The sequence below is a fragment of the Grampus griseus genome (assembly GCF_964374135.1).
Source record: "Grampus griseus genome assembly, chromosome: 13".
Classification (NCBI taxonomy): Eukaryota; Metazoa; Chordata; class Mammalia; order Artiodactyla; family Delphinidae; genus Grampus; species Grampus griseus.
In genome coordinates this window covers 69,628,321-69,640,998 of record NC_139007.1, presented here as the reverse complement: position 1 = coordinate 69,640,998, position 12,678 = coordinate 69,628,321, and the positions used below count along the sequence as shown (strand labels likewise).

The 12,678-nt window shown below is 35.7% G+C and overlaps 1 protein-coding gene across 1 annotated transcript in view; it reads left to right on the top strand.

The window, feature by feature from the left end:
• SHPRH (SNF2 histone linker PHD RING helicase) overlaps positions 1-12,678 on the top strand; it is an 81,287-nt gene that overhangs the window by 6,569 nt on the left and 62,040 nt on the right. Inside the window, exons 2-6 of the mRNA XM_082669071.1 lie at positions 3,328-3,991; positions 6,253-6,382; positions 8,217-8,435; positions 11,208-11,286; positions 11,925-12,075. Coding sequence (XP_082525197.1) covers positions 3,356-3,991; positions 6,253-6,382; positions 8,217-8,435; positions 11,208-11,286; positions 11,925-12,075 — 1,215 coding nt within the window. The 5' untranslated portion in view covers positions 3,328-3,355. The remainder of the gene's footprint in view (positions 1-3,327; positions 3,992-6,252; positions 6,383-8,216; positions 8,436-11,207; positions 11,287-11,924; positions 12,076-12,678) is intronic.

Sequence of the window (12,678 nt, the reverse complement as noted above, 5' to 3'; positions counted from 1 at the left end):
AGTCTTTCAGTCCATAAACATAGTACATAGTATATATATATCTCTATGATTATACTACTAGGCTATTTCTCTCTTTTTATGTAGACTTGACAATTTTCAGAATAAAAAATTCTTAAAGTTATCTTTTAAAGAACTGTAAAAACAAGAGAAAAAGACATATTTATGCACATATTTTTCATTCACAATGCTTTTTATCCCATTGTGTAGGTCCAAATTTCCATCTAATATCATTTTCCTTTGTGAGGACTTTCTTTAACATTTCTTGTAAATGAGGGTCTGTAAGTGAATTCTCTTGGCTTTTGTCATTTTTTTCACCTTTGTTTCTTTAAAGATACAGTCAGCCCTCCATGTCTGCAGATTCTGCATCCACAGATTCAGCCAACTGCAGATCGAAAATATCCAGTAATATAATTTGCTTTCCTAAAATTGCCAGTCAGTTTTTTTTTTTTTTTTTGCGGTACGCGGGCCTCTCACTGTTGTGGCCTCTCCCATTGCGGAGCACAGGCTCCAGACGCGCAGGCTCAGCGGCCATGGCGCACGGGCCCAGCAGCTCCGCGGCATGTGGGATATTCCCGGACCGGGACACGAACCAGCGTCCCCTGCAGCGGCAGGCGGCCTCCCAACCACTGCGCCACCAGGGAAGCCCACCAGTCAGTTTTTTTAATAGCCACCTTTTTGTGTTATGACTTCCTGATTCTGTTTCATGAAAACAGTGTTATCTCCCTGAAGATGTAATGATTTGACTGTTTTATAAAGTTCTTATTCAGATTGCTCCATCTGTTTGGGTGAAAGTTTCTTTGTTCATTTATACTCCTGTTGGAGATCCCTTCATGTTTGTTGATTGTGAACTCATCTTTGAGGTTCAGATTCCTTGCTTTACCTTTCATCGTCTCTGCTTGTACAGTTTGCTTAAGGGGAGGCTCAGAAGCAGATGTAAGACTTGTTTTCTGTTGTATTCAGTGAGGATGGGAGATTGGTGAGACCTCCATATAGGCAGAGTCCATTGTCATCTGCCTTTTTTTCTTTAGTCAGTGGCAAAGGACATCTTTCCAGTTTAGGCACCGCTCTCACCAGAAAATAGATATCTCCATCACAGCTACCTTGACTTTGGGAGAAATAGGGCAGGTAAGGGCCTGTGGGTTTCCACTTTATTGTTCCACTATTATCTGTGCTGTAGCCCTGGACTCACTTTGGGTTCCACTACCAGGTCCCCCACCACTGAGCATGGCAGCCCGCTTGATGATGCTCCCGTCTTTTGTGCTAATACATTCACGCTGTCACTCAGCTTTCCAGTCTGATTCCCTCTGTATCATTCTTTAGGAATACCTCAAAGTTTCTGGTCAGCTGAGATTTCCCCTTGTTTTGTATTACCTTAAACAGGGCTAGATTTGGAGCAGAGTAATTAAGGATGGCAAGTTAGTGGAGGTAGAGAGATGTAGACTGCTCTGTGTGCTCAGTTTGTCGTCAAGAAACAAAAACACAGCTTATCGTCTGTATTGAATTGAAGACCATGGTTTGATCTATACTTCTTTTATATCCTCTCCTCAAATACAGCATGGTGTTGAATACTTACTGGGGACTCGGCGAATACCTGACTGGATTTATTTAAAAATGGAATTACTGAGAATATTTCTCTTTTTTGTTTTTCTATATATGTTATATATATATTTTTAACATCTTTATTGGAGTATAATTGCTTTACAATGGTGTGTTAGTTTATGCTTTATAACAAAGTGAATCAGCTGTACATATACATATATCCCCATATGTCCTCCCTCTTGCATCTCCCTCCCTCCCATCCTCCCTATCCCACCCCTCTAGGTGGTCACAAAGCACTGAGCTGATCTCCCTGTGCTATGCGGCTGCTTCCCACTAGCTATCTGTTTTACATTTGGTAGTGTATATAGGTCCATGACACTCTCACTTCGTCCCAGCTTATCCTTCCCCCTCCCCGTTTCCTCAAGTTCATTCTCTATGTCTGCGTCTTTATTCCTGTCCTGCCCCTAGGTTCTTCAGAACCATTTTTTTTTTATTCCATATATATGTGTTAGCATATGGTATTTGTTTTTCTCTTTCTGACTTAACTTCACTCTGTATGACAGACTCTAGGTCCATCCATCTCACTACAAATAACTCAGTTTCTTTTTATGGCTGAGTAATATTCCATTGTATATATGTGCCACATCTTCTTCATCCATGCATCTGTTGATGGACACTTAGATTGCTTCCATGTCCTGGCTATTGTAAATAGAGCTGCAGTGAACATTGTGGTACATGACTCTTTTTGAATTATGGTTTTCTCAGGGTATATGCCCAGTAGTGGGATTGCTAGGTTATATGGTACTTCTATTTTTAGTTTTTTAAGGAACCTCCATACTGTTCTCCATAGTGGCTGTATCAATTTACATTCCCACTAACAGTGGAAGAGGGTTCCCTTTTCTGAGAATATTTCTTAAACTGCACTTGAAGACAAATTTTGTTTATACATCCTTTTTTTTCCCCCAGCTACATGGTTGGAATAAATTGGAATAGGCACTAACCATCATTATGACTTTGTGATTTAACTTCTCTGAGTTGTTTTATGCTATGTATAGGAATTGGCTATTATTTTGGGAAACGTAGTTTAGGACCTACCTTATATAGGCTGCTTTTAGCCCAGTTTCCTCTTTTGAGTTGACAAAGCTTTCTTTTCTTTTTTCCCTATATTTTTAAATTTTCTTCTTTTATTGTCTCTGCCTTATTTCCCCTGTTTGCCATCACCACCTTATTTCTTGCCCAGATATCCCTCTTATTCTTTTTATATGCTGATTCACAAAAAGAAATACGTTTCTATGTTTTCATCTTCCTCTTTTGAAAAAGAAGATATATTTTTAGGGATTTTTAAGTTATGTAAGAGTCAAGTGAAGTTTTGTTAACTCTTTGGGATTATAAAACAAAATTGAAATTCTATGGTGATGATATGAATCTAAATGTCACGAAAAGTTTTCAAATAAGCATTTCCAGGATATCTGAGAGATTTACCTTACTATCATGCTGCTCATTAAATGTATTTTTAGAATTTATTTTAGTTTAAACAACAAATTATCTATATTAAATTTATCTGTAAAAGACCAATAAGACCATTAGAATTTATATGATACATGAGATTATAGTGAGTGTGTTCCAAAGCTGTATTTGACTTATTAAAAAAATTATCCATTACTTTGTGTGTCTCTGAAGATTCCATGTTATGTGTGGGATTATTTTTCTCTGCTGAATTTCTCATCTGGGAGTATTTTAATACTAAAATCCTCTCTTGGAATGCCTACTGTTGCGTTTGTCTTCTAGACTTCATATTTACCAAGATAACTTGAAAATGAGCAGCCGACGGAAACGTGCTCCTCCAGTGAGGGTAGATGAGGAAAAGCAACAGCAGCTTCGTTGGAATATGCATGAGGACAGAAGGAATGAACCTCTCACCTCAACTGATGACGAGCAGTCCTGCCCAGGTTTGGACTCCTCTTCTGCTCACTGCATCATCCTAGATGATAGTCTAAAGGGAGAAGTGGCTCACAAAGATAAGAAGAGGTGTCCAGAAGTGGTGAGCGTCTCAAAATCAGTTGAAGAAGAGACTGGTGGCATTTTTTCCCCTTTGTCTCCAAAGCTGAATATTGTGATTTCTCCCTGTCACTTTGATAATTCTTGGAAAGCATTTCTAGGGGAATTAACTCTTCAGCTTCTTCCTGAACAGAGTTTAATTGAAAATTTTTCTGAAAGGAGTTTTACACTGATGAGTTCAGAGTCGAGCTGTCAGTTTGTGATCTATGTTCATTCAGAATGCGAAGATATAGAGAAAAAAGAAAGAGGACTCAACGAGCCAATCAGTATTTGTGACAAAGGTATTCAAGTGGAATCATCCTTTAGTGGTCAAATGTTAGAAGATTTGGGGTGGCTGCAAAAGAAGAAAAGAATAAAACTTTACCAAAAACCAGAAGGAAATCGCATTATCAAGGTATGCAATTTCTGTAGTGTCTTTTAAGGTTTTTCTGCATCAGACAGCCCATTTTGAAATTAACTTAGAAGGAAGGTCTGGAAAGCCAGCAATAAGCCTCTCATTATTAAGTGTCAGAGTACATTTTATTTGGGACATTCAATAACTATAAAAAATGTATATTATAGCTAATCATTTTCAGGCTGTTCTTTTTTCAGGATCTTCCTGATTTGCCCTTTCCAGATCTACTCTCAGTGACTTGTTTTGGTCCTCATTATCTCTTTCTCTTCCTGTAGCAATCCTTTAATTACTGCCTTTTCAACTCCTTCATTTCCTTTGTCTCTGGGCTGGTATGCTATGAATGCAAATGGAATTCTAGTCTATTTACTGCCTCTAGAATTAATGATAATCTGGCATGTAAGTCTCTCCTTTGATAGGCCTTTGTCTCCTTCTCCAGCCTCAACTCTTAATCACTCTGCTTTTTAGTTTGTCCCAGAAAGTGCAAATTAATTTGTTTCCTGCAGATACCCTGCTGCCTTTTTGCATCTCTGCTTTTGCTCTCACACTTCCCTCTGCCTGGGTTGTGCCTTCCTCATCCCTCCAAACTCCTGGTCGTCGCTTAATGTTCAGCTCAGAGTTTACTTCACCTAAGGAGATGCTTTCTTAAACTCCATGGATGGTGTTACATGCTCTTCCCCCATAATATCTAACACATATGCTTATTTTTGCCTTGGTCACTTGTAGTGTACTTATATTTTATATCTTTCCCCCTCACTAGACTATGAAGTTTTTTATCTTCACAGCCCAGTAAAATACCATGTACTAAACAGATTTTCAGTAAATGAATGAATAAATTTACCATTCATTTCAGGCTCTGCTATTCACTAGCCAAGTAACTTTTTGTGAATCATTTAAAGGCCCTAATTTCAGCTTCTTTTTGTACGAAATGTAAATAGTACTCATTCTTTTTACCTCATACAGTTGTGTTGAGAATCAGGTGAGGTAATGTAAGTAAATGTACTTTGTCAACTATGAAGCAGGTTTATATACCTTCATGCTAGAACTTGAAAAGAAATTCTAAAATGTTAAATTCACCTCTGTTCAGTTGAAAGCTGTGTTATACATTTCTCACATTAAAAATCAATTATATTGATAGCCCTATTTATAGTTTCAGAATTGACAGAAGGAAAGGAGAAAATTTAGAAGCATTGGATTGTAATTAATTCTTCCCTGCAGTCTAACTGTACAACCAAGCATTCCCTCTCTTTGCTGATAGTGAGTGCCAAAAATTGTGGCTCAGGGATAACAAGTATGTAAGAATTCATGGATTGTATGCCTGTGTTCTGTCTACTTCTCCCACCCACACACCAAATCTTGATCTGTTCTGTCTTCCCTAATCCCAATTTTTATAAACTTTTAAACACTTATTGCTGCTATAGCAAGCCATCTCTAGGTACAAAGCAGAATATAAGTAGTGAAGAATAATCTTTGCCACTTATTCCTGTATAATGCTGGTTGATTCTTGTTCTTTAGTGAAAAAGTATGAGAATCTCAGTGATTAGGGAATCAAGCTCAGGATAATACAGGAAAATGAAGGAAACTGTATTTATTGATTATCTACCATTAGGAAGTTTTAAAATTGTACTAAGTGGGCTATCTCATATAGGTTTCTCTCTATTGGGGTCAGAATAAATCAATTATTTTGTTTGTTTATTTAGCTCTTAAATATCAATGCCAGTATTAAAATTCAAGTATTTTGACTACAAAACTTCATACTACATTGTTTCACTAGACTCAAGCTACATAACCTTAATCAAGGTCTGTTTTCCTATACATTTTAGTGTTTGATATAGTAATAGGGATTCCCAAACCTAACTGTGCTTAAGAATCCTGTCATGTGCATCAGAATCTTCTGGGGGAATCTGCATTTTTAACCAGCTTCATTGATATTCTGATGATCATCCAGTTGGGAAATCATTGACTTGGTTGGTAGAATTGGTGTTCTCATCACAGTCTCCCAGGTTCAGTTTCAGTTAAGGAAATATTTTTTTTCTAGCTACTTAAATGGTGCATCACACATACTAGGTACTGCATTTGTAGAATGAATTTGTTATTGAAAGTGAAAACATCTAAGGGAGATTTGGTAGGTATATATTTAGTGCTTGTGGGGTAAATACTGTGAATACCTTTAAAAATGATGATGTTAAAAAATGTTTTTCTTATATCCTCAAAAATGGTATAGTACAATCAAAACTATTTTTATGTTGATTAATTCTATGTAGGTTGGAATTTATCTTTTGGAAGGTGGCCTAGCAAAACTAGATTTTCTGAGTGATGCAAACTCAAGAATGAAAAAGTTCAATCAACTCATGAAGAGAGTGATGGAAAAGTTATACAATTTTATTATTCCAGGTAATATTTAAAGTAAACTTTAAAATTGCTACTACTGAAGAGCTGTGGGTTTTCCCCCAAATCCTATACATAACAGCCAGAAAAACAGCTACTAAAACCATAGTAAAAATTAAACCTTCATAAAATTGCTATATGACAAAATTATACTTATCCGAAATACCCCTACTTCTATAATTTTTGTCTTTATTTGCTTAATAATGTGCTTAGCTTATAGTAGTTACTCAAGAAATGTTTATGGAGTCAATAGGCAGAATTTAAAGGGATCTGAGCTGATTGGAATTTTTGCATTATTCCTGTGCTTTTTTATTTTGTCATGGCCAGAGATTCTTGGCTGGCCTTTATTCCACCTCTCCTTTGCAGTCTGACAAATAATCTCAAGAGCCTGCTTCCCATAAAGACCAGTTAACTTTGCTACTGTTTCTTGGCAAGACGTTGTATCGTTGGTCAGGACTGCAGTTTCAGAGTTGTCTGCCATTGGTTCCCAAGGGAGAGTGTGGATGGCTTGATGCAGCCCATCAACACTACTGGAAAAACGGCTCAAATTCTCCAAGTCCTGCTCATGGTGGGTCAGCCTTATTTCAGGTGCAAATTATAGAACATTTTTATACTGGAATATTTGGGAAATCCGTTTCTGAGCTTGGTTATTGAATTGTTTCTGCAGTACATTCTTTGCAAAGCTTCATGATAACTAATAATAGTAAATCATTTTGCATGTTAAAGACTTAAAATTGGAAGGAATGCTTTTAAGTACACCTAGAATTTTTAAAGTTATAAGAATTCCATTATTCTGCCTTTTAAAAATAATAAAATTTGAACTTTTCAAAGGAAAACTTCAAGGATTTTAAAGGAAAACTTCAAATTTAGTTACTAATACTGGAGTATACACCTATACTAACAGTCTGAAATAACTAAGCATATAACCACACATTAATTGTAAACTTTTGAAAATCTTAATATGACATAATTTTTATTGAAAATAGTAAATTATTTTATGGTACAGTTTTTATTTTAGGGCATATGAGGCCTGTTCTATAAATGTGTGTAGGCCTATTTGAAACCTTTCACTAATAAATCATTAGCTTTAGTTAATAGGGTTTGTAAGTTTGTTCAAGAGTTTGAATTTTTTTTTTCATGTTGTAGGCATGAATCTTCTTCCACAGGGCAATTGTGCCCAACAAATGAGTCTGAAATTCTTACGAATTTGTGTTGATGGCTTAAGCCCTTAATCTTCTGATTGGCTGCTGGTGCTGCTACCAAATACCTATCCTTTTTAGCATAAGAAATAGAATGGGAATCCTTGTCTTATTAGACATAGAAAAATTGCGTATGGATTTTTTTTATGTTAAGATGTAAAAGTGAAATAAATTATCCTTTTACAAACTGCAAAAGATATTCACATTCAGTTCCTCAGATGTTTATTAAACATCTACAACGCGCAAGGCACGTGCTAGCTGCTCTGAGGAACTATAAAAACAAAAGACAGCCTTTGCTCTCAAAGAGCATTACAGTTCAGTGGGGAAGGGATGAATACACACAAATGATTGTATTACCAGACAGATTGCAATATATTACTATATCCAAAGTATAAGAGTATTGCATGAACACAGAAGAGAATATTAATTCTGACCAGGGAAAACAAAAGAAAATGTCGTGGAAAAAGTATCAGTTGAATTTTCTTGAAGGATGGATGGATAAATTTTTGATCAGTCAAAAAACATACTAAGAAAGGCCCCAGAAGTGGAAGAATGCATGGTATGTTCTTGAAATAAGAATTGCTTATAGTTATAAATGTGGATGGGATTGTTTTTGAGTACATTTGTTCTTGGATATACAGATGTGTTGGAAGAGGATGAGGAAGATTCAGAGAGTGAGCCAGAGGGACAGGACATTGATGAACTCTATCACTTTGTGAAGAAAACACATCAACAAGAAACTCCATGCATCCAAGTGGATGTCCAGCATCCTGCACTGACTCCTGTGTTGAGACCATACCAAAGAGAGGCTGTAAATTGGATGCTACAACAAGAGCATTTCAAAAGCACCCCTGCTAGTGGCAAGTATAAGATGCTTAAAGAAAGGCAAATTGATCAGAGGGATTATATGAGAGAGAGGGTAGGGGGAAATCGATCAGTAAACAAATCATATTGAAAACATAGGATAGAATGGGTGCTACTATGAACAAAATTATTTTCTAAGAAATCCTTCAAAACTGAAATCTAGAGAAATTCATATATGAGTTCCCTCATCCATAAAAGTTCAAACTGATTTTTTCAGCCAAAGTAAAGGCTGCCTTGATTGGAATTTTTAAAAACCAAGAAATTTTTTATATGCCTTTCCAACTAAGAATTGCTTTTGTAACCTGACCAGATGGAATCTTCCTAATACATGTAAAAGGCTTTACAATTTAATCATGAATGTTAGGGACAGAAAGCAAATTTACAAAAGTGGGAGACAATGTGTGACTAACCTAATTTTCCTAGGTTTGCATTTATTTTCTTTACTCCACAAAATAAATAATAAAATGAAACACCATCTAATAAGTGTTTTCGAAAAAGTAGTAGATTTATAGGAGTCATTTGTGCCACTTCTTTATCATTGTCTTTAAAGGCATGGGCACAAGATGAGATTTTTACATGACTCTAGGAAGTAAAGTGTTAACTATTTCTCACTCTTCCTGTATAGATTTATTTTAATCAGTGATGAATAGCTCTTATTTCTCCCACTTTTTTATCCAACAAACTTTATTTTTTTAACTTTTTATTTTGGAAATATCCATTCATAGCCAATATTATTTCTTCTTCCTCCTCCTCCCCCAATATTTTGAATTATTTTGAAATAATAATCCCACATATTGTATCATTTCTTCTGTTAATATTTCGGTTTATTTCATTAAAAGATAAAGGATCTTTTAAACAGATATAAATATATGTATAATGCATTTTAAAACCCAATAATTCCTTAATATCACCAAATCTCTCTCCCTTCCTTCCCTCCCTTCTCTCTATTTCTCCTTCTTATAGTTTGTTCAAATCTGAAACCAAATAACATCCATATATTGGAATTAGTTGCTGTCTCTTAAGTTTCTTTTAGTCCATAGGTTCTATCTCCCCTCTCGTATTTTTTTCGTATATTTGTTTAAGGAATGGTTAGCTCTGTAGAGTTTACCACAGACTGGATTATTTTTTCTCCAAAATGAAATAATTTTTTTCAACTAAGGAATTTGATTAAGGTGTAACTTACATACAGTAAAATGCACAGACCTTAAGGGCACAGTTTGATAAGTTTTGATGAATCTATGCATCTGTGAAACCAGCAACTCAGTTAAGACATAGAACCAGACTTTTTCAAATGTAGCCACTGGCCGCACATGCCTCTTGAGACTTGAAATGTGGTTGTCCAAATTATGTGCAATAGGTTTAAAATATATACTAGATTTCAAATAGTACCAAAAAAAGAATGTGAAATATCTCACTACTAATTTTTATATTGATTGCATATTGAAATGATAATATTTTGATTATATTGGGCTAAATGAAAACAACTATTAAAATTAATTTTACCTGTTTCTTTTAATATTTCTATCATACAGGGCTGACAAAGTATTTCCATCACCCCAGCAAGTTCTATAATTGCCCAGTCAGTTCTCCTACTGCAACCCCTTCGGGAGGCAACCACTATAACCGTAAATTAGTTTTGCCTGTTTTTTTTGTTTTTGTTTTTGTTTTTTTTGGGTTTTTTTTTTTTGCGGTACGCGGGCCTCTCACTGTTGTGGCCTCTCCTGTTGTGGAGCGACAGGCTCCGGACGCGCAGGCTCAACGGCCATGGCTCACGGGCGCAGCCGCTCCGCAGCATGTGGGATCTTCCCGTACCGGGGCACGAACCCGTGTCCCCTGCATCGGCAGGCGGACTCTCAACCACTGCGCCACCAGGGAAGCCCAGTTTTGCCTGTTTTTGAAACAAACGGAATGATAAAATGTGTACACTCGGATGGAAGGAGTTGGCCTCTTTCAACATAATGTTTTCGAGGTTCATCCGTGCTGCATGTGTCAGTGATTCATTGTTTTTTGTCCACAGGCTGGATTTTGTTGATTAAATCCCATGTATCATTTAGTAGTTTTTCTGTTCCCTTGGTTCCCATAAATTAAAGCTTTTTATCTTTTAATTTTTTTCATTTTATAAAACCTATATGTCTGTATTCCTACTTCATCTATTAATCCCTAAAGAAAGTAACAAAAAGTGACTTACCATTTCACTGGTGAGTGGAGCCATACTTCCTACTTAGCAGTTGGTTTGAACAACTTAAAATATTAAGGGAAGGGTTAGTGGACGATTCTGGCTGAAATAAACTCAGTACTTCAGTGTTATAGTTTTAGATATTATTTCCTCAGTTAAGCCTTTCCTCTGACTCAGACCCATATAAAAGGTTAGGTCTGATTTACGTTAATGTATTAGTCCAGTATCGTATATCTGTTGAGTTATTTAAAGACATCAGGTAACTTCTTGAAGGATTTATAAAAGATAAGCTACTTTCCTTTATTGGGTAAGACTTGGTTATATGTATTAGTTTTCTTTTCCTGTTAATCCTCTGTAATTTGCTAAACTTTTTCTGTCTTATCACTTGTTTATATGGAACATATTGGTGCCCAAAGCAAAGAAAGCTAACGAATAATATCTGAAGAAAAGAATGAGACGAGTCCTAGCCTTTTTCCCATGTGTATGTGCCTTTCCAGGGTGTCCTGACTGTTAACTTACTTTTATTTTAATGTGATTATCTGGCAGAAAGGAAAACAAACAAACTTGTTCTTATGATTATATTTTTCTTTAGAAAATGCCCTGCACTTCCTATGGCGAGAAATTGTTACATCTGAGGGTTTGAAACTCTACTACAATCCATATACAGGCTGGTAAGGCAAAACGATAGTAAAAATAAATATTACAAAAACCTGTATGAGATTGGTAGCGTAAGTCTTCAGCCTCAGCAGTACCTCAAGAAGGAATACTAAGTCCAGGTCTCATTAGACATTTTTATAGATAGACATAGAATTAATAGCACTTGTAATTTTTCAGTAGATAAATGCAGTATAATAGACTTAATATGCATAGTTATTGATATTTAAAGAGATGATAATTTTAGGTAAAAATGTCATCTTATTATGGGCCAGTTCATTAAATTTGTTAATTTCTATTACAAAAGAGTTTTAGGAATCATTAAATATGACTAGTGAATCAGTAGTTATTGCCATTCTTAATTTTTTATTCACAGATTCATAAAGGTCACAGAAAGAAGGCAGACATGCTTCCTTTTATTTATAGAAGAGAAAAATGATGACAGTACCAATTCTGTTTCTGCAGACTTTAGTTGTCAGCTCAGGCAGTTTTTTGATCACAGTTCTTATATTCATGATCTAGGGATTATAATTGTTGCAACCTAAAATATAATTTTTAAAAGCTTAGCCTTCTATGCATTTCTCCCAGTTCTCTTTAGGAACAGTGTAATTTTTATTTGTATTCCTATGATGTGTTTTTCTTGTCTTTTCCTTAGCATCATCCGTGAGTACCCAAATGCTGGGCCACAGTTGCTTGGTGGAATCTTAGCAGATGAGATGGGTCTGGGAAAGACAGTAGAGGTTTTGGCTCTGATTCTGACACATACTCGACAAGATGTCAAACAAGATGCTCTCACTCTTCCTGAGGTAGTAGGAGTACTATAGGGCTTGGGAAAGCGGGGACATATGTTCTCCAAAAGCATCATATATCGAACATTTGCTTGGCACTTAAGTCAACACTTTCAGTTTACTCTGCAATTAATGATTTATATTAGTTGTTAGTTAACTTCAAGTAGGCACAGAAAATGGGATGTTTGTGACCTGGAGGGGTTTTTTTAAAGTGATATTGACCAACTAGGAAGGCGACATGCTGTCACTTACCAAGCTTCCTTCTAGCTGGCAGAGAAATTCCCTTAGGAAAGTTTTATTACTTCCTCAAATGTTTTGTCACTACTTCACGTCTCCGTATTACTGCTAAATATTTTTGAGAGTTATTTTTCAAAAACTGTGCAAATCTCAGATATGTAAATCTTAGAGTCAAATATCAATAATTAGAACTTTGTTACAGGATAAACAGCTTAGTAATTAGATTGCTAGATGAAACAAACTCTGAGTCTTTATTCCAAAATACAATTGTGTTTAAAAATGCAAATTTTAGAGTTTATAAGAAAAAGAAAAAACTTCAGTGAGGCAAATATAGCTCACAGTTCATATTTTCCAATAATGGAATCTGAAATCAGCCCATTTAAT